This window comes from Leuciscus leuciscus, assembly GCF_965113295.1.
Source record: "Leuciscus leuciscus genome assembly, chromosome: 25".
Lineage (NCBI taxonomy): Eukaryota > Metazoa > Chordata > Actinopteri > Cypriniformes > Leuciscidae > Leuciscus > Leuciscus leuciscus.
Genome location: NC_138724.1, coordinates 19023906 through 19046145, shown reverse-complemented (window position 1 = coordinate 19046145; position 22240 = coordinate 19023906). Strand labels below are relative to the sequence as shown.

The window sequence follows — 22240 nt, the reverse complement described above, 5'->3', positions numbered from 1 at the left end:
GGTTGGATAATATTATTTCAAATTAATTTATTACAAAAATTTTACATAAAATGACTTGAACACACTTGAATATTATGATGAATTAAAAATTATTTGGATATTTTTAGGGATATAAATAAATAAATGTGATACAGCTGTCCTGATATCTAAATAAAGGGGGGAAAAAATCCTCATTAAAAAAGTTTTCTTAAAACCATGAAGTCAGTGAACCAGTTATGTAAAAATATTATTAATATTTGAAAAACTTTTGTCTGCCAAATCAAAGTCATGAGGTATGCGACCAACATTCAGGAAAAAATTGCATAAAACAAGAAAAGAAATCATAGAGAGGACAGCTGTATTTGTGTCAAGGTCAGTAAGTTTTAAACTAGATATTTTTCCTTTTTCTTGGACAGTTTTATTTGTCATCAACCCAAAAATCTAGTTTCTTTGTACTGTTACTGTTACTTACAAGCACATTTGGCAACAAAGCTTTGCAAAAAAGGTGCATTACAAGAAATCCAATAGCTTAAATTGAGGGATTTAGCTGAGGGAATCAGTTTCAGACGTGGTTAAAGTTAACAGATTAAACTGTGACAATCAGCCCGGCAGGTTGGACATTTGAACGTTAAATTGCCCGTCCTCTTATTGTACTACAGAAGTGGGGGTATGAACGTGTGTATCATATTTACTAAGGCGCTCAGGTGAAACCACTCTCCAGTCCTCCCCAAACCCCTGCACAATACTCCTAAAACCCATCACCCCTGTGGGAAAACCAAGTCCTGTATGCCCATGTTTGTGCATGTGACACAAAGCGATTTATAGAGCGAGAGGAAGAGGCCATGCGTGCATGTGAGTATGTTGGGGTGCTCGGGGTGGCATGTGTGGTGATTTGTTCCCGTGTTAAATTCCAGGCTCATTGTTGGGCCGTCTCAGGGCTCCCTGTCGGTAATCTGACTCGGCTGCCATCTGGGAAGACGTGATAGCAGAGCTGGAGAGAGATTACAGCACTCCACGCTCTATTATTTCAACACAAACCCTCCGACTCTCTCTCGCCCTCTGTTCTCCGTGCCCTCATTAGAGAGAATACCCTGCCCAAACACTTGTAATTGGTTAATCTTTCAGTTATACACCACGCTGCCCTCCAGACGTTCTGTTCAAGTTCATATTTCACAGCATTCTTACAGTCATTCTTTTATGCGTCTGTTTTGCAACGTCTCACTAATACTATGGCTCATAATTAGGGTCAGAGATTTTAACAGCCTTAATTATAAAACTTTAATTAAGTAATGTGCTACAGACATGAATTATACTTAACTTCAAATCACGCAGATTACGTCTAGCCAATTAGACATAACATTTTTGAATATCGGTCAATAACACTATAGCAGTTGCCATTATAATGTACACAACCATTCAAAAGTTTGTTGTTGGTAAGATTTTTTTAAATGTCTTTGAACAGTATCGTATGCTCAACAACAAGGGTGCATTTATTTGATAAAAAATGCAGTAAAAACTGTAATATTGTGAAATGTTATTACAATTTAAAATAACTGTTTTCTATTTGAATATATTTTAAAATGTAATTTATTTCCATGATGTGAAAGCTTGCAACATTTCCAGATCCTATTCTGCATGCCCTCTGTATTGTCCCTTGTCAAAAAAGGAGCTAAAACAAAAATGAAACAAGCAGGTGTACAGTAGAAACTAAAACAAACCTCATACTGTCAGTTTTTGTGATTTAGAGAGTACAAAATCAGACTGCGTGAGACGAAGAGACTCAGAGAGAGAAAGTTTGAGTATAACAGATCAATTGTTGTCCCAGTACAATATATTCACACTCCATTGTTCTTGCTTTTGGACTCGACGCGATACGCACCTGCTATGCCCACACTTCGCTCGGGCATAAAATGCTTTGATAGATTGATGTGCTGATAATCTCTGCATCTTTTCCTGTCTTTGTGTGCACTAGGGCACTTTGGCTGCGTGTTCCACGGAACTCTGCTCGAACCAGATGGCCAGAAGCAGCACTGCGCCATCAAGTCCTTGAACAGTGAGTTTGACAACTTGAGTGTTGAGATGGTACAGTTGCAAGCACAGAGATCTGCAGCTCTAAAATCTGATTGGATGAGCTACATTCAACAACTTTCATGGGGGTTTTAGGCACTTTATTGTGCCAGACAGTCCTTAACCATGGTAAAACCACTGTAATGTATAATTGAGTGGCCCTAACAGCCTAAAAATCATTGAAACTATTAAATCCTATCGAAAAGATGTTAAACTACCTTTAGGATACCCATAATTATGCTACACATAGGTTACACATCCATTCTGAATGCAGTTTGACATCTCTTTGCAGAGAAATGACGTATGACTGTTGGGACTGTTTTAATATGGCTGTGTGATGAAGATGATGATGATGAATGCACAGCAGATCAGCCATATAGCATTAGAGATGCCTCTAATCATGTCATGTTACTGAGAGCTTTTAGATTTATGACCTGAGCTTTATTTTTCTGTCTCAGTTCTCAACAAGAACTGTTGCCTAACTACACTATAAATGTATAATGTTTACCTTTTTATTTTTTACTTTTAGACAAAGGTGCATATACTGGATGTATGTATGTGTATGTATATATATAGTAGTCAACATTTGAAGTGGATCAAAACCTTTCATCAAAGTTTTACATGAATTTTAAACAAGGTCAAATTTATTTATATAGCACCTTAAAACAATACCCGTTCTTGTCTTTGGACAACTTCGATTAACTTTTGCTAAATAAATGTTGACTATAGTTGATATATAGTTGCAGTCATGAAACTCTAGAGGGTGCAGACTGACCTTTACATGCAGTCTGTAAGCAATCACATCATTACTGCATGGCACAGGCTGATAGTCCTCTGCTGATCTTGCAGCCAATGAAGATTTCTTGCTTAACATTTAAATAATCTGGTTCATTGTTTGCTGTAAGCTAGTCCTGCTGAATTCCTCTGAAATCCTCCACCTCCCCCAGATCCACCTGTCTAGATCTGCTACGGCATTCATTTATGTCTATTTATGCAGCAGCAGCATATCTTACATGCTCACAGCAGTGTGTCTGTGTATCTTTTGGCAGTAGGAAGTCCCGTACTTGCTCTGCAGAAGCAGAAATAATCAGCAGCAGTGTAGCAGATCTAGTCTGCCAATATCAAATACATTAACATTGCCATATTTTATAACATGCTAAAACTATTCAGAGAGTTGTCATGATTAAAAAAGTTTTTATACATTTTTATTTCAGTTTTAGTTATTTTAGTACATGAAGGTAAACTAAATGAAAATGAGAAATGTTGCCTTGGGAACTAGCTGAAACAAGATTTATATATATAAAAGGAATTTCAGTTTACGTTTATTTTATTGAAAGTAATGTTTGAAAATGTAACTTACGTAACTTTTTATGATTTTTGTTTTAGTTAATTATAATAACCCCGGTGCATTTGTATATTAATCAAACAAAGAATCATAAAATCATCATATATTAATAATGAGGAATTGATTGACTACTTTAGCGCTGTTCCCAGAACAGTTTTGGATTTTTCAGGATCCTAAGCTACACTGACAAGAATCAGTGTAGCGTAGGATGCCTCATTGCTCAAAATCAGTCTTCTGTAAGACATGTACACACAGGCCTTTTCTTTTTTGTGTACACATAAGCCTCTCTTTCTCTTAGTGAAAGGTTAAACATCTGTTTAATCTCCTCAAAACGTGAAAGCTCCACCAACAAGATTAAGCGAGGCACAGCTAAAATGGCAGGGCCAACAGATTCTCAGAGCTCAGCTAGTAAAGGTGCGCTCATATCACAGTGGATTATGTCTCCGCTCTGAAACCTCCCGGGTGAAATATCAGGCCGTGTGTGATAAAACACTTGATAGTGTTGGGGATAATTTATAAGTCATGGTGAATAGTTCACTGACAATTTGGCAGGTTTATTGCTAACTTGGAAAATGTATAGCAGGATAGATTTTAAAGGAGTCATTTTGCATGTGTAAATCTAGGCTGGGGGTGATACCAAAAACCATTGTGGTGATCTTTGAACTACTGAGACTATTATTGTGCATTTATGTGGCAGGAATCACTGATATAGAGGAGGTGTCTCAATTCCTGAAGGAGGGCATAATCATGAAAGACTTCAGCCATCCCAATGTACTCTCTTTGCTGGGAATCTGCCTGCCCAGCGAGGGCTCGCCTCTCGTCGTGTTGCCCTACATGAAGCATGGAGATCTGCGCAACTTCATCAGAGATGAAACTCACGTACGTGGTGGCAGCATCTCCAACGTCTTTCAGCACAGCTTCAGTATCAGACTGTAGTTTCAGACAGGGTTATGGCTATTAAAAATATAATAAAGATGATTAAATGGTGACATTGCCTTGTGGTGAAGTGCTTTGTTGTTTTTATCGTTATTGTTTTTAAATGGAGTGATTGTTTTCATTCCCACAGAACCCCACAGTGAAGGACCTGATGGGTTTCGGGCTGCAGGTGGCTAAAGGAATGGAATATCTTGCCAGCAAGAAGTTTGTACACAGAGACCTCGCGGCAAGAAACTGCATGTGAGTCGTTCAACAAATTACCCAATAGGGTTTGAAGTATCGTACAGTATGTGCAGGGCACATGATGTGCATTAGGGGTGTCTTAAAGTATTAAATATAAATTGGAATTTTAATTACACTGTAAAGCCCTATGTATTTGTGATTGTTTAACCTAATGTAAATGTTGGTAACATCCCTTTTAGGCTAGATGAGAGCTACATAGTAAAGGTGGCTGATTTTGGCCTGGCCAGAGACGTGTATGATAAAGAATACTACAGCGTACACAACAAGCACGGGGTGAAGCTGCCCGTCAAATGGATGGCATTAGAAAGCCTGCAGACGCATAAGTTCACCACCAAATCTGATGTGGTGAGTATCTCAGTAACGATTGACAAATAATATTTAGCAAGTTTTTAATATCATCCTAATTGACCAAAGATCAGTTTTTATAAATAGAAGATTCTTGTTTTTTCTAATATTTTTATTGACTGTTTCAAAAGTGAGATGCTAACCTAGACACTTATTTTTGGTCTTCATAGGTAGGATACACTGTTCAAATCAAGTATTATTGGGCATTAACAGTACACTTTAATGATCAAATCGAGCATTGTTGGACGTCATAAGCACATTTTAATAATCAAATCAAGCATTTTTATTGACATCATAAGCATATTTTAATGATCAAATCAAGCATTTTTGGGCATCATAAGTACTTTTAAATGATCAAACCAAAAACTTTTGGGCATCTTAAGAACATTTACATTTCCAAACTTATCATGTTTGGGCATCAAAAGCAAATTTCAATGATCAAATCGAGCATTTTCAGGCATCGTAAGCACGTTTAAATGTTCGCATCATAAGCGATTTGAATAATCAAAAAGAGCATTTTTAACCATCATAACTTCATAAGTATACTCAAATGTTCAAATTAAACATTTTTGAACAGTTAAACACATATCAAATATCAATTCTGGGCATCATTGGCATTGAATCAAAACACAGTGTGCCTATGATGGCCCAAAAGCTGACTATGTTGGTAGTTTACTGCAGTACATCATTTCTTACTGCAAATCTCTGTTTTATTATGAGATTTTAGTCTGGTCCCATTCTAATTCTACTGCTTGAAAGCTATCCATGCTTTAAGCAACGTCTCTGGGTCACGTTGATAGGATTTGCACAAAGTTTTTCTCTATCAAACTGACTCATGCATGCACACAAGCCTGGCTCAAGGTGTGCCATGAGTCACGTCCTGTTTTCTAACTACCTACCTGCATTTCAAATAAAATAGATGACTACACACTGCCACTTCTGGGGGAAATTATTTTCTAAATATTTCCCAAATACTGACTTGACTGTTCCCTTAAATGGATTTATGAGTTCAGCATTCCTGTGCTTTTCCTCCCTGTATCCCTTTTTGTTGGCCTCCAACAACTGATGAAATTAAAGTCACCCAAAGTTCCCTTGTTTTGACAGGTGCTCACTTGCCTTCCTCATAACTTATTGTTTTGAATCTGATCTTCACACAGTGGTCGTTCGGTGTGTTGCTATGGGAACTCATGACCCGGGGTGCCCCGCCTTACTCTGATGTGAACTCCTTCGACATCACAGTCTTCCTCCTGCAAGGCCGGAGACTTCTGCAGCCAGAGTTCTGCCCAGACGCACTGTAAGCGCACCCACATGACACACACTTGGTTCTTCATTATGACCAGCGTACGGCACTCCAAAGGGGGAGTGTGTCAACAAGAGTGTAAAACAGAGAGCCATTGTTAACCACCCGCAGATTCAGTCAAGCAGTAATAGTTCTTCAAAACTCTTGGCCAACTCAGCTCTGCATGACTACCTGAGCTCGGCACACAACGACTCCCCACCCTGACTGTATGATATGAGTCGACCTCCAAACATTCTTCACACACTGCCATCAAATAACCAGCCAAATAACCAGCTCTGAACAGAGATATGTGGGTCATCACTCCCTTCCCTCATGGACGGGACAATGAGCCAGTCCTCCCAGGTCTCAGTGCCTCTGCTCAGCAGACTATTGCAAGACAAACAATGGAAAGTCGTTCTGAAATGCGATGAAGGTTCGCACTGAAGGTTATAAATTTCAAGGCACCGGTGTCTTGAAATGCCAAAGCAAACAGATGGGATGGGAACGGAGAAATTAGATGACTTACAGTACGATTGTGATTCATTCGAGCTCAGAATGAATCAAAATAACAAATAAATTCAATTTTTCAAAAGTTTGGGTTTAGTAAGATAAAAAAATAAAAAAATAATAATACTTTTATTCTGCAAGGAAGCATGAAATTGATCAAAAGTGACAGTAACTTCTATGTTGTTACAAAATAAAATTCTATAAAAATCATGGGGGGAAAGTATCACAGTTTTCAACGGTGATAATAATAATAATAATAAATGTTTCTTGAGCATCAAATCAGCATATTAGAATGATTTCTAAAGGAAATTATGCTGAAAATTCACTTTGCATCACAGGAATAAATTACATTTGAAAATACATTCAAATAGAAAAAGAGATATTTTAAATTGTAATAATATTTCATAATATTACTGTTTTTACTGTGATTTTGATCAAATAAATGCAGCCTTGGTGAGTAATAGACTAATTTCATAAACATCAAAACATCTTACCCCAAACAGTATTGTATTTAGTTCATGTTTAAAGGCAAAGCTAAATGTAAATAAAAAAATATATAAATATATATATATATATATATATATATATATATATATATATATATATATATATATATATATATATATATATATATATATATATATATATATATATAAATAAAAAAATAAAAATAAAATAAAAAAATTTAATGCAACCTTTAAACGGAAACTGAAAGAATATTCAGTGTGAAGTAAAAAAATGTATATTCTAAAGTATTAAACATCGCTTTGTGCCACAAACATGAAATAATTAATTACTTTGAAAACTTTTTTCCCGTCTGAATAATGTGTGCAGACCACACTTTTATTAAAGTTTCCCAATAATGCCATTTTAAAGGTTCCTCGTTTTGTTTTGGAGGTCTCCTACAATAGGTTTGCATGCAACACTTTCAAAAAACACTTTAATTTTCTCATAATATACATTGCACATCACCTCATTTCTCAAAAAGGCTGAAACCGGTTAGTTCGAAGATTCAGTCTCTCTAAACCCCTCCTTTCTGAGAGCCTACTCTGCTCTGATTGGTCAGACGGCCAAATCTGTTGTGATTGGTCTCCTGCTTACAGCGCCTGTTGGAAAGAAAACGCCTATACCATATGTGAATTTCAGCTCCGGATGCTTCCTCAGCACTTGTAGACACTGTGATACTAACAGTAACGATGGCGTCAGTTTTACCGTATCGATCCCAGCATGCGTCCTTTGGAAATGCATGCAAAGTGGAGTCGCAGCGCAGAAAACAGCGTCTTTTCTACATGTTGCCAACACAAACCAGGCCTCAGCCACAACTACAGTGTTTGAGGGCGGGTCAAAGTAGATGTCGTTCGCGGGCAGCCAATGAAGACCATAGGCTGGCATTATGCAAATTTGTTATATTGTTATGTAGGTATATAACAGGAAGTGAGACTGGAATGGCTGACGAATCATTTCAGCTGTTCAGATTATTCTTTAGGAGACAATAACTCCATTTATTGTGCACTTTGCTGAACTTTTACCTTCACAAACGGCTATATACACACTACATGAAAGGTAATATTCGAAAAAGCATTTACATTTACACTTTACATTTTTCTCCCTTCTTTGTAGATACAATGTCATGATCGAGTGCTGGCACCCCAAACCGGAGCGTCGGCCCACCTTCTCAGAGCTAGTGTCCCGCATCGCCTCCATCTTCTCCAGCTTCAGCGGAGAGCACTACATCCTCCTTAACACCACCTACGTCAACATTGATAAGATGACACCCTACCCCTCTCTCATCTCCTCTCAGAGTAACCTCGACCGTGACTGCTGCACCTGAAAGACAAAGTCACCAGACAGAGGGAGGGAGAGGAAAACGACAAAACAAAGCCATTGCTGTTCATGAAAGACACTGGACTGGCTGCCAGGGGTGGTTTTCATCATTAAAGGAGGAGAAGCTGCCCAAGGACACTGTGAAAGACTTAAAAGGCACGAACACTCCCTTAATCGCTGTAAATAGATTATGATGAGCCGTGACCTGTGGAGTAGAGGTTCTCCAGTCGAGCATGAGATGGTCCTGATCCCCTGGGACACTTGCGAAAACCGTGCTCTGAGTTGGCACCCCATTAACGTTTCATCTGTTGGGTTGCATTTCAGTGCTTCTTGCGGTCTGTGACCATCTGATTCATTTATGCTCTTGGAAGATGCTTTGGAACCAAATGACTTCAAGACATCTCAGCTGCATCGCGTTCTCCGGCGTAACCTGAGCGTTCGTTGACCATTTTATTTTCTGTGAAAAGTGTAATAAAACATTGTGCATGCCTTCATACTACGAACTGAACGCAGCATAATGAAGATATCAGGTGAACACTGGACCCACGTGACGTTTGATGATGTCGACGTTCTTGTGACGCCTGTACGTCCAATTCAGACTTTGAAAGACCGATATGAATGATCTTATTCTGTTTTGTTTACTTCTGTTCAGATGAATCTTTTCTGTCCAGGCCATTTGAATCTTTCCGACAAGATTTCTTCCGTAGTTCTTATATATTTTTGTATAATCTGTTTAGGTTTAGTGTCAAAGCGAACGTACTACAAGGTCCACGTTGAATCTGTGCAGCTTTTTCACATTTTCACCACTGATTGAGTGAGAAAATCTGTGGGATGGATTTAAAGTCCACAGGTAATGGCATTCTACTTCCTTAATGTGATTCATTTCTGAATGAAACTGCATAATGTGATATCCAGCGGGTGTAGTCGAGTGGAACAGGTGACGTCAGACCAAAAGGAAATTCTTAGTTAGTTGGAATAACGTGCAGAGATTAATGCCCTCAGTAAAACCAGAAATATATATAAAGAAGGTAAATAGGGTCTATATGAAAATATTAAGCAGCACAGCTGTTTTTAAACATTGATAATGAAAAGAAATTAGCTTGAGCAGCAAATCAGCATATTAGAACGATTTCTGAAGGATCATGTGACACTGAAGACTGGAGTAATGATGCTAAAAAATTCAGCTTTGCATCACAGGAATAAATTACATTTTAACATATATTCAAATAGAAATCAGTTATTTGTTATAATATTTTACAATATTACTGTTTTTTTTTTTTTATCCAATAAATGCAGCCTTGGTGAGCATGCATGATTCATTTCAAAAACAAAAAATCTTATCAACGCCAAACGTTTGAACCGAAGTGTATGTGTGAATATATTTGATCATATAGACCCTATTTATGATATGAAATTACCAAGAAATGTAATAACAGAACATGCAAGAGGCGGGTGATGTGTGGGACTTTGTGAACGGCAGATGCGGATTCAGTGCAGGCCTGTATGTTCCCTATGTAGTGAAGATGACTATGAATGTGACTTGCCATAAAGGACTACTGGATGATGTAAATAATTAGTCTCTCTACCATTATTGTCTGACTTGCTGTGTGATACATGTGTATATATAGCCTATCAACACAGTATAGACAGTTTGGTAAACCAGTCAAATGAGGTCAATCAACATTTCATTTGATCTTTATGTGAGTAAAGTTTTAGCGTTCTTGTTATAAATGATCAATAAACAGGCTGAATCTTGATTTGTTTTATATTATGGTTTAGGTTTCACCATTTATCAAAACCTTTCTTTGATCCTGTCAGACTGTCTTGTGATTTCTATATGGAGTTCAAACTCAAAAATGGTACAAATGACAATATTTCTGTTGTTCCAGTCATGATAATAAAGTTTTATTATGTGTGTCATATATGAATTCTGAGTGAATTTACTCTATTTGTGTTGTATCTATAGCAAATGTCTCACTCCATCTCATTGGCTCTATGTGTGAACTTTGACCATGACCTTCTGATTACCCTCAATGCTCTTGACTCGACCATCAGCCACTGGTGTCTAGACAGGCTTTTTAATTTCCTCTTTAATGGTCTCTTCTTGAAAAGAAGGGTAATACTACCTGTCTGAAAATAGTAATTTAGCTAAATGAATGAAATGTGATTTACAGGTACCACCAGCAATACACATCCTCTTATGGATATTAACCACACTTTTTTACTACAGTGCTGAAAAGTATTACAGCATGACTATACCTTAATTAAGAACAATGTAGTTACTTAATGTGCATTATAGGCATTTTTTTTACTTCGTTGTACCTTTAACATGCTTTATTAAATTCTGAACTTGGCTGTCCTAACTTTGAGGACAAATACTAAATCCCTCCTCATAACTCAACACTAATTCATAAGCTAACGTGGAGGAGGATGACAAACTATGCACTGTTATCTGTTGTGAAAAGGCCCTATTGTAATCCTCTGACTTCACGTTATGTGAGATGACTAGAGTGCCACCTACTGGGCGATTTATCCTACTACATGTATATAACTATAACAATAACTGGGCAATTCGTTACCGCTTTTTTTCACTGTGGCCCTTTTGTTTCAGGATCATGAATCATTTTCAGTAAAAATTCCCTTGGGCCTTCATTGAAAGAATTAAGACTAGTTACACAAGCAGTGAGGTACTGTCATGAATAATATCGCTCCTAGCTATTAGAAAACCAGACGGAAAATCCGCCCCAATATGACGTGGTGTCTGCTCAGCTCCAAAATGATCTGCACTGGGAGTTTAAAATCATCAAGATATGACAGTTATGAGCTGCTTACTACACAGTAATATACGCTTCCCCTCAACTGTATGACATATGGAAAAACAGGTTGGGTCTGGTTTTGTCTGTATTGTGGGGACAAATGTCCGCACACAACAACAGTGAAACGTGAAATCAGCTTCATTCTGCAGACCATACAATAGTCCCCATAAGTATCAGGCTTAATAAACAATAAATAATGCCAAAATATACAAATGTAAAAAGGTTCAGTGAGGGCTGCGTATTTAGGAGTTAGTGAATAGAAAATTTTATCTCAAAATTACAGTGGAAAGTTTACAACATATTTAATTCATGCAGTGGTAAGCGTCAGTGATTATATCTCAAGTGCTTATATTGATATCATTTTTTATATCACAAATGCTTTTTTCTTCATTGTAACCATTTTTTAACATGCAGACATCAGTCAAAATCAAATCTGGTCATGTTCAGTATCACGGACTGCCTTTGTTTGACTTCACTTCCCATAACTCCTCTCGCGCGCTCTTCCGGTTTGCTGTCATTGCTGTGCGCTATACTCGCGTGACCTCGAGACATAAACATTACTACACGACTCTCGCTTACCACTACTAGTAGTACTGTATTTTGCTCTAATGAGCACTTATGTAGTTTAGTCTTTGCACTCAAAGTAAAGCTTTAGTGATGTTTGCGTGTGCAGTTACGCAGCGGTTACGTCACGGTCTGTGTCTGGGCTCAGTGCAGAGATGTTCAACACTCTTCACCAGGGCTTTGATCTCTCAGGCTCTCCGAAGTTTTTCAGATGCTCCTTCAACCACGAAAGACTTGAATAAACCTATAAAGCAATGGGAATTATTAGTTAGCCCTTTCACAAAGGTCAGGTGTCATTTAGGCTGCAATATATCCATAAAACCACTGGATCCACATACTTTTCCTGAATCTGATCGGGTATTTATTACTGTGCACGTGACAGATGCGAATCAAACTCTTAATGTGAACAGATTTCATGTTCATTATGATGATCAAAGCAATGAACTTCAGATTTTGGACGATGAGATGGATAGCAATGTCACTGTTGAACTGACAGCACCTATTAAATGTGGTAAGGATCTGTATTCCGGCTTGTAAAGAAAATAATAAGGCATGAATATTTTTGTATATTATATTAATATATTGTTGCTTATTCGTTTACTTGATGTTAAAATGTAATTATAATTAATGTTATTTATTTTAATGTATTATTTGTTAATATTAATGGTTTTACGATGTAGACTGTATCCGCAAGTTAATGTGACAAGTGTACTTTTAATCATGTAACTGAATTTAAATGCATGTGAATCATTCTAGTCCCTGTCCATCCCTCCAGATCTCCACATCAAGACTAAAGACCAAGGCAATGTGAAGATCCAGAATATGGAGAGTGACCTCTGCCACGTGCTCACAGAGAGAGGACACTGTATCCTAAAATCTGTAAAGGTAATACATAAGCTTTTCTCAAAATTCTAAATAGGGCCTGGGGCCTCAAAGGAGGGGGTCCATGGAAAAGTTTAGAGAAGAAAAGGGTTAACTATGTGAATAAATCAATTAATAAAAAATAAAAAAATTCATGAAAATAAATAAAATTGGATTTAAATCAATAGATAAATAATACGTCTAAGAGTACATTACTATAGAGAGTGACATACAAGAATATTTATTTAATCAAAAATACAGAAAAAAAAACCCCAGTAATATTGTAAAACATTACAATTTAAAATAACTGTTTTCTATTTTAATATACACTACCAATAAAAAGTTTGGGGTCTGTAAAGGTTAATTTTTTTATCAACAAGGACACAACATCATTTAAACACACAACATCCAATGTGACCGTTAAGACATTTATATTTGTAGATAAAAATATATTTCAAATAAATGCTGTTCTTTTGAACTTTCTATTCAGCAAAGAATCCTGCAAAAAATGTATCACTGTTTCCACAAAAATATTAAGCAACCAAAACTGTTTTATTAATAATTGAGCAGCATATTAGATTGATTTCTGAAGGATCATGTGACACTGAAGACTGGAGTAATGATGCTGAAAATTCAACTTTATCATCACAGGAATAAATTACATTTTAAGAAATATTAAAATACTGTTTTACTGTATTTTTGATCAAATAAATGCAGCCTTGGTGGACATCAGAGACTTCTTTCAAAAATATTTTAAAAAGTATTATTTTTTCAAACTTTTGACGTATATTGAGTATACTTCCCTTTTAAATTTTCTGAAGCGAGTCCCTTGCATCACAATGATCAGATTTGGGTGGTCTGAGATCTAAAAGATTGAAACCCCCTGAGTTAATGTGTCATAAAGGCCTAAACATCTTATTTATTGAGATAATAAGGATCTGTTTAATTCCTGTGATTTTGTTTAGGGTCATGAGGTTCAAGTTAAGTCCACAGGAGGAAATGTCACTGGACTCAAGACTTTACATGGGAATGTAGATATCCGCACATCTGGGGACAGTGTAAGTAGTTTTTGATATATAAAACTGCATACATTCTGAAATTGTTATTAAGTCATTGTTTTTGTTCTCCAGAATATCGACATTATGAAAATTCAGGGAACCACGATGAACCTCTCCACAGAACACGGGGATCTGAAAGCGAAGGCTATCTATGGCGAATCCACCTCAATGTCGTCATCCTCCGGGAACATCCAGATTGGCCACGTACACGGTGAGGGAAATGGATGATAACTGTTCATTTTAAACACCTGATGTGCAGTTAGGACATGTATTGTTGTTGTTTTACAGGTGAAGCTCTTGTGCGCAGTGAAACAGGAAACATCATGATTGGTAAGTGATAGTCTGAATTGACAGTAGGTCATTAGTCACTAGTTTAGTGCATTAAAGATGTCCTTCCTGCATCCCAGACAGCTCAAGTGGTGTCCTGAAGGTGTTTACTGCTGCTGGAAACATTGATGCATACGTGGGCCAAGACGGAAGTGCAGAACTTCACAGTCAACAAGGTACTAATAATGGACATCAAAGAAACTCATACACAAGACGAGCCTAGTATGAACAAATCTACTTACCTGCCTACTTTCTTTTTATCCATTTATCCATTCATTTTTTTCATTTATTGTACTTATAATCGTAATATATTTCTGATACATATTTACAGACCCGTCATTACTTTGTGTCAAGGTCAATAAGTCTTTAGATCATTGTTGGTATGTGATGGTAATACTGCATTTAAAGGGATACTTCAGGATTTAGCATTAAGCTTTGTATTAGTAGAAAACCTGTAGTATTTTCGAATTACTGTGCTTTCCACCCTCATATCCCCCTGAGACAAGTATTTTTTGTCTGGAAAAAATCCTCCGATGACGCAAAAATCGTCATTTTGCGTCATCGGAGGATTTTCTGGCCAGAGGCTAAAGACTACAGCCAGTAGAAGGCGTTGTTCCGCATGTTTTCAACCCGCCCATAGAGGGTGGGATCTCACTCACAGAATATACACACAGTGTCAGCCGTCTTTCTTTGGAAGCTAAGCTAGCAGGCTCTTGTTCTATGGAGAAAGCTGAGTAGTAGGAGAAAGCTGAGTAGTCGGGGTTACCATCCTCTTTTTCCCGGACATGTCCGGCGGGCGAGATCGTTCAAAATGTCCGGGATTCGGCTTTTGCTTTCTGCAGTCGCCATTCTATGTTTACATGCACACCTTTTGTTTCAATCTAACTGAATTCATTCCGATTGGTGAATCTGAATGTAGTGTTTACATGAACGCTAAACAAGTGATCGGTTGATGTGCGTTTTGCCATTGCTAAGAAAATTCCCGCTCCTCCGTGAGAGATGCGAGACCGGCGCGTCTCAGTAATGACGCCACCGGCCTCGCGCCGTTCTCCCGCGGCCGTCAGCCTCGTCCTGCTCGCCACAGTAAACATGATGAATGGCGACTGTAGAACGCAAAAGCCGAATCCCGGACATTTTGGGCGATCTCGAAATCCCAGGCAGACTCGTCACGGAGACTCACTGGTAGCCAAGCCTTGTTTTCAACTGCGCTCTCTTACCCGGTGTGTACAGGCGTGGCTTGGGAGTGGCCTCCTAGGGCAGCGAAGCAAGTGCATTCTGGGAGTTGTTGTCTTTCATCCACATAAGCCAAAAATACATTTTCTGACTTTTCTCAGTCTAGAAAGCTCCAAATTCAAAAATTTCTTCACATTTCTTCTACATAAATTACCTATTTTAAATACACATTCATCTTTCCAGAAGTGAAGTATCCCTTTAAATACATACAATTTTGGATAGGCTAACATTATATTTAATTTTTTTTAAATTCAGTACCCCCCAAACTATTATTTTCATCCCTTTTGGGAGGGTCCAAGTCTCATCTAGGGGTGGCATCCCCCCCTTTAATTCGAACAATGGACCATAGTCTTTAACTATGTCTTTCTTACAGCAAGGCAAGATTAGGTCAGATTGTAAAATGTCATGTGGTATGACTCATCTCTTTATGGTGGAAACTTTTATTTGTCATTGGTCCAGGTGCTGTGAGTGTGCGTGTGCCCTCCATCATGAAAACAGCAGTGCAGTTGTGTGGAACCTCTGTTAGCATTAGCTCAGAGATAGAATGTCAAGAGACTGAACGTACTTCAGCTAATGGGAAGACGACAGTCACGGGTGAGTAAAAGCCAGACTCACTTCATGTCTTTTAACTGCTTGAAACATTCTTATTTGTTCAAAGTATTGACGTCACGGATCAAAAAAGAATAAGCGTGAATAAAAAAATTAAAAGTGCATTAAAAAAAATAACAAGCATGCATCAAAACTTTAAACACATAAAAAATTATAGTGCACAAATCTTATAATATAGTGCACATTTTCCTCGGTTTTATTACTTTGTGCTCTCTTACATTTTCTGCTCATATTTTACTCTTTTGTACACTTGTGCGGTTTTTCTCTTCACTCTTCTTTTCACATTCTGCGCTTGCTTTTCCAAATGTTGCAGTTCCGAGTTTCATGTAAATTAGGGCTGGCTTAAGCGTTACCATTGGTCAGTCCACAGCTCGTCCTCTAGCCAATCAATCAAAGAGGGGAGTTGACATCACTCCAGTGCACTCATGCTACAGTCTATGGACTAATGGCTACCGATGCTCACTCATACCAGGAATTATATTTTGATCAATGACCACATTGTTTGCTATTCTGATCATTTTGCATAATTTTTTTCAGTTTGTGCACTATATTTTTATGATTATACTATATGATTCACGCCACGCTTATTATTTTTTGATCATACCATTTGCAAGTCTAGATCTTATTCTGAAACACAAACATGGCAATTTGACTATTTAAACCACATTGATCTAACATATTCTATGCATTCATTACATTCTATGTATTCCTTTTAGCTCATTTGAATGGTGGCACGGATGAAGAACGATGGATCAAAGCCACAGCTGAAAAAGGTGCTGTGAACCTGAGAAACCAGAGCTGGTTTGAGACTCTCAGACTCGGGGCTCAGAGTTAAAACCTGCACAGAAGCACCTGGGACCAAATAACCCACTTCAGTGAAGGTTTATGGACCTTGTGTATATCTGTCCAAAAAGACTCTACAAAGTTGAGCTATACAACTGTGTCTTGATATAAGAGTGGCGAATGCATCTAAATGACACGTTTGAAACAGGATGCATGTCATTTTATGGGTGGGGTTGTGGGTACGTCCTGCCTCCAAGAATAGAGTATGCAACCAAAGATGGCAGCATATAATGGTGTATTTTCTACATTTTAAAAGTGGTGGTACTCATGTTTTACACAAATTGCAAAACATCCTGTTATGGTATACCAGATTAGATGTTAGATAGTACCTACATGATTAAAACAACTTTCCAAAATAAAGAAATAAACCATTACATTTAAAGCGTTTATTAATTATTCAGTGTCACATGATCCTTCAGAAATCGTTCTAATATGAAGATGTGCTGCTCAAGAAACATTTCTCATTATTATCAATGTTGAAAACAGCTGTGCTGCTTAATATTTTTGTAGAAACTGATATATTTTTTCAGGATTCTTTGATGAATAGAAAGTTCAAAAGAACAGCATTTATTTTAAACGCTAATCTTTTATAACATTATAAATGACTGTTACTTTTGATCAATTCAATACATCCTAGCTAAATAAATAAAATACAAATTTCTATCAACAACAAAAAAAACTTTTTTAGTATTGTATGCTCAAAAAACATATATTTTAAAGTTATTCTATGGTGATATAAAGACACATTTATGTGTAAGAATTGTACATATTTGCAAAATGAAAACTGAGGAGAACTGTTAACAAATTCCTGCTTTTTCCTCACGATCTCGGTTACACCCTTCAATGGTCAGTCTTGTAGAAAACAGTGCTTGTTCATCAAATGTTGAACCTATGCAGTTTGTGTTGATCATATTCATGAGTGAAGTTCTGTGGCAGGAGGTTTCCAGTGGAGCTGGTTACTGTCAAAGGCAGCATTCACTGGAAGTAGTGCAGGTAAGTTTGTTTTATACACTTCAACCTGGAGACAAACAAATATTGAGAGAATACAATTGGTAAATAACTCGAGTTAAATGATATTAATTGCCAAATATGCTCATTAACATACTCATTAACAGGGCTGGGTAGTAAGTGATTACATCATATTCCATGTCAATCTTGTACCATATTGATATAAAAATACAAAGAGAAAGAAAATGTATTCCATTCTTTGTTATCAACAGCATGAAGTGCATTAAATATTATATTACATAATATTTAATGCACTTCATGCTGTTGATAACAAAGAATGGAATACATTTTCTTTCTCTTTGTATTTTTATATCAATATGGTACAAGATTATCTTATTCAAATCAATGTGATAAAGGAGTTAGGCTAAAAGTAATCTAAAATTAAGATTATATTACCCTAAAGGTGTAATTTAATGGATTACATTACTAACTACAATCTGTCATGTCTGGAATCGGTAACGAATACAGTTGGCAGTAATCTACCCAGCACTGCTCACTAACATGTGTATCAATGTGTGTTGGTTGTGAGTTCACTTTCGAGAATATTATGAACTAGCTTTTTACATACGTTTTTGCTTAGTTTGCTCTTTAATAAAGCCCAATGTACTGCTATACAATAAACTGCAATAACATAAATAACCAATTAACATTAATATACAGTTTTGTGATGTCCGTAATTTGCTGTACGCTGATATTGTGTATACATGCTTTTGGTTATATAGGTGTTACCCTGACTGGCAGCAGAGCATGAGTTTAGGGGGTTGAAGGTGGCGAATCCTGGGAGGTTCGGGCCAGTGAAGGTCGTGATCCATTGCTGATACCGTGAAACGCGGGTGTACACTCCAGGTTCATTGGGCTGACCACAGTCGTGACCCCTACTGATGATACCAGACTGAACCCACACGGAACACTGCTGACTCACCATTGGACCACCAGAATCCCCCTACAACAGAAAAAGAGAGGGGTAGTATGCTTTTCAGTTACATTTTTAGTTTGTGGCACTATTTAACATTAAACAGTGAATATAAAAAGTCTACAAGTCTGATATACTCCTCCTATACAAACTGTGCTGTAATAAAATCAGAGGGTGTTTCAACTAAGTGGAAGTTCAGAGGAATACACATTTATGCAGTTAGTTACTGAGTAGAGTCAGCATGATTTGAAAATTCAGTTTAATTTGTAAATTTATCCTATAGCTCTTTCTGTGAATGATTCATCCATGCAATATGCTTTGACCTCACACTCCGAAAAACGGTGCAAAAGCTGTCACTGGGGAAGTACCATTTCAAAAGGTACCACCCATGCTTCGGAATAAGGAGGTTAACGACGATTAATTGGTCGTTAATTTAAAGTTAGTTCAAAATGCATGCAAACAATAGGAATTAGGCTCACCCGATGAATTTTGTGACTATTTTGAATTTCTTTGGATTGCACTGCAAATGTTCTTCCTGTTGTTTTTTTTTAATTGAATTCTGCACAATCCTCATGAGTGCACATGTAGATACGTAGTAATAATCGGAGTGGTTGTTGTACCTGGCAGGTGTCTTTGCCTCCCTGCTGTAAACCAGCACACATCATGTTGTCTGTAATGATGCCGTCACCCAGCAGATCTTTACACTGAGAATTAATTATCACTGGAACCACAGTCTCCTGCAGAGTCCCAGGGTAAGACAAATTCACTGGACACACGACAAAACACAATCATCAGTCTGTGACGTTAGTAGAAGGTGTGTATGTGTGTGTACTATATGTGTGTGACCTCCAGATTCAGTTTGTCCCCAGCCTGTGATCCAGCAGTTGGTGCCGGAAGGGAAAATGCTGTCCTCCGCTGCTAGACACACCGGTCTGATATAGTTAGTAAAGCTGACTGAAGAGGACAGATGCAGGAGAGCGATGTCATTGTTGTAGTTGTCACTGCTATAGTCAGGATGTATGACAAGCGTACTGACATTTCTGCTGATTTCATGAGCATGAACTCCCTGCTGTGTCATCCTTCCAAAGTACACAACCAGACTGGATGTGTTGACACTGAATATACAGACCACGAGGAAAACAACAATATTACAAGAACAACATGTATAACATCATTTAAAATCTGTGTAATAAATAGGTTTATGTGATTCTAACCCAGCGAAACAGTGAGCAGCCGAGAGCACCCATTCACTGCTGATGAGGGAACCTCCGCAAAAGTGACCTTTATATTTGGGGCTTTGAAGACTAACCTGCCATGGCCACGCCCCCTCATGCGCATCATCTCCACCCACAACACGGGTTTTTAAAGGGCGACGTCCACAAACTGAGAGAAAAAGAGAATAGTAACACACAAGCTGCACTAGCATGAGATCACGAGAACAAGCATGAGTTTCTTTTTAATAATCATGCAGTTTCAGATTATGTCATTCTTTCTAGACATATAGAGGGGCTCTTACCATTCAAATGAGAAAGACAACCTGCAACAAAAAAAGTGCTACAGATAAAAGCAAGTATATAATATATATATAATATATATATATAGTTCTAAAATGAATTTAGATTTTACCTTTGACGCATGTGAGCAGGGCCATACAGGTTAACGTCCGCATCGTCACTTAAGGGTGTTTTCACATATAGTTCATTTTAAAAGAACCAAACCCAGACTCTCTCTTCACTGGCACTCTGGCAGGATGGATGTCTATGGTAGTTTTGTCATGTCATTCCTTTAGTAATGTCCACCACCCCTTCTTATCACTAATTTGCCTGATCATTTGCATGTTTCTTCTCTCTTTTCGTCTTCCTCACTTCCTAACAATGCTTGACCTAGTTTTACAGCAAATCAATGAATATGTGTGATGTGTAGTAGGCCTACATAATAATAATACAGATTTTACTGCATGCTTGACACTAAAATGCATCGGACTGTGTAGTTTAAATAAAAGTTAAGGTTGAAATGCAAATCTTTGCCTAGACAAAAATAAATGAAATTAGTTCTGTCTGTGGAATTACTATTATTAGAGAGAATTTTTTTTTATTTTTTTATTCCAGTATGCAAGATACAATACAACATACAAGAATAAATTCACGAAATTCAATGCAAGAAGACAAAATTCATTGACTAACTAAATTGTGGTTACATTTAAAGTAAATGCTTTTTAAATTGTACTCTTGTATGTTTTCAAATTTCAATACAAAAAACAACAGTAAATCTATTTGTTGTTGGCACACTTTTCATTATTTCAGCATTTTTTATTGCATATCTGACCTTATTTTTAACTAATGAAAACAGAAGCATCTTGTTATGTTGCAATATTTTATTGTATATGTAAACCCTGGTTTTAATCACAATACAAATACTATACTATACTATACAATACTTTAGCATTAAGAATAGTGTCTAAAGTTCAACAGATAATTTTAAAGTTTATAGCATATTTACATCTTAAGACATAATAGAATACAAATACTTAAGTTTAGAATATAAGGCGACTAATATTTAGTGAACTGTGCATATGATTGTTTTCCTGTTTTATTTTTATTTTGTGATTCGATATGAAAATAAATCGTAAAATACAATACATCTTTTTTCAAACAGGTGCCTTAATCTTAATTTCTTGTGAAAGGGTTATTAGTTCACCAAAAAATGAAAATTCTGTCATTAATTACTCACCCTCATCTCGTTCCAAACCCGTAAGACCGTTCATCTTCAGAACACACATTTTTGATGAAATCCGAGAGGTCAGAATGCCGGCTCATTATTGGCCAGCTCCTGCATCAGCATCACATGCATGTGTCGTGGTGCTCACGTGAACAGCGTCGGTCAATAACGAGCCCGCATTCTGACGTAGAACCTGGAAGCACTGAACTGTGTTTACTACGTGATTTTATAAGGAGACTGACATGGAAGAGAAGAGATTGTTGATTAATGTCGTTTTTTTTTTTTTTTTTTTTTTTTGCGCACAAAGTATTCTTGTCACTCCATAACATTAAGGTTGAACCACTGTAGTACATGGAGTATTTTAACGGTGACTTTACTACCTTTCTGGGCCTTGAAAGTTGCAATGACGTTTTTGCCTATGGAGGGACAGAAACCTCTCAGATTTCATCAAAAATATCTGTTCCAAAGATGAGGGTGAGTAATTCATGACAGAAGTTTCATTTTTGGGTGAACTTACTCTTTCATTGTGTGAAATATGGCATGGTAGGCTACCGTCCTCATTTTATATATGAATTTTCTTTCTCATATGAATTATTTTCTCTTTGCAAGTTTTCAGTGCCAAAAACGTAGTTTCTCAACCTTTTTGTAGCTACCCTGACAGTATTTTGTACCTAAAGAAACAAGAAAAAACGCACCTTTTGGAAGATGCATAGATGCACCTCATCAAATGCATAAATGTTATATAATATATTAATGTGTTAAATA

The 22240-nt window shown here is 37.1% G+C and overlaps 3 protein-coding genes across 5 annotated transcripts in view; 2 read left to right on the top strand and 1 right to left on the bottom strand.

Annotated features, from left to right (window-relative positions):
• The window catches only part of met (MET proto-oncogene, receptor tyrosine kinase), a 44657-nt gene extending 34212 nt beyond the window's left edge, over positions 1-10445 (top strand). For both annotated transcript variants that reach the window (XM_082159364.1, XM_082159363.1), the window contains 6 exons: positions 1952-2032; positions 4089-4270; positions 4458-4567; positions 4750-4915; positions 6073-6209; positions 8322-10445. In XM_082159364.1, coding sequence (XP_082015490.1) covers positions 1952-2032; positions 4089-4270; positions 4458-4567; positions 4750-4915; positions 6073-6209; positions 8322-8532 — 887 coding nt within the window. In that variant the 3' untranslated portion in view covers positions 8533-10445. The remainder of the gene's footprint in view (positions 1-1951; positions 2033-4088; positions 4271-4457; positions 4568-4749; positions 4916-6072; positions 6210-8321) is intronic.
• Positions 10446-11841: 1396 nt separating this feature from the next.
• On the top strand, positions 11842-17212 carry fam185a (family with sequence similarity 185 member A). 2 transcript variants are annotated; one of them, XM_082159072.1, is made up of 8 exons: positions 11842-12416; positions 12681-12790; positions 13732-13824; positions 13897-14035; positions 14113-14154; positions 14232-14327; positions 15844-15978; positions 16710-17212. In XM_082159072.1, exons 1-8 carry the CDS (start codon positions 11999-12001, stop codon positions 16826-16828), a joined length of 1152 nt encoding a protein of 383 aa, XP_082015198.1. In that variant the 5' UTR covers positions 11842-11998; the 3' UTR covers positions 16829-17212. The 2 variants fall into 2 exon arrangements, with proteins under 2 accessions (XP_082015198.1, XP_082015199.1); XM_082159073.1 differs by having other exon boundaries at positions 12316-12455.
• A 131-nt stretch (positions 17213-17343) lies between these two features.
• Positions 17344-22209, bottom strand: LOC309490076 (tryptase-like). The gene is made up of 7 exons (XM_082159074.1): positions 20384-22209; positions 20274-20294; positions 19972-20140; positions 19604-19872; positions 19378-19523; positions 18574-18787; positions 17344-17854 (listed from the first exon to the last, which is right to left on the bottom strand). Exons 1-7 carry the CDS (start codon positions 20424-20426, stop codon positions 17850-17852), a joined length of 867 nt encoding a protein of 288 aa, XP_082015200.1. The 5' UTR covers positions 20427-22209; the 3' UTR covers positions 17344-17849.
• Between the last annotated feature and the right edge of the window lie 31 nt (positions 22210-22240).

Excerpts from the sequence above, each read along its gene's own strand:
- LOC309490076 (XM_082159074.1), bottom strand. The coding sequence starts at position 20,426 with ATGCGGACGTTAACCTGTATGGCCCTGCTCACATGCGTCAAAG. Across the intron at positions 20,295-20,383 it reads CCTGCTCACATGCGTCAAAG|GTTGTCTTTCTCATTTGAAT; the intron begins GTAAAATCTAAA and ends TTTTTGTTGCAG. Across the intron at positions 20,141-20,273 it reads TTGTCTTTCTCATTTGAATG|TTTGTGGACGTCGCCCTTTA; the intron begins GTAAGAGCCCCT and ends TTTTTCTCTCAG.
- fam185a (XM_082159072.1), top strand. The coding sequence starts at position 11,999 with ATGTTTGCGTGTGCAGTTACGCAGCGGTTACGTCACGGTCTGTGTCTG. Across the intron at positions 13,825-13,896 it reads TCCGCACATCTGGGGACAGT|AATATCGACATTATGAAAAT; the intron begins GTAAGTAGTTTT and ends TTTGTTCTCCAG. Across the intron at positions 15,979-16,709 it reads TGGGAAGACGACAGTCACGG|CTCATTTGAATGGTGGCACG; the intron begins GTGAGTAAAAGC and ends TATTCCTTTTAG.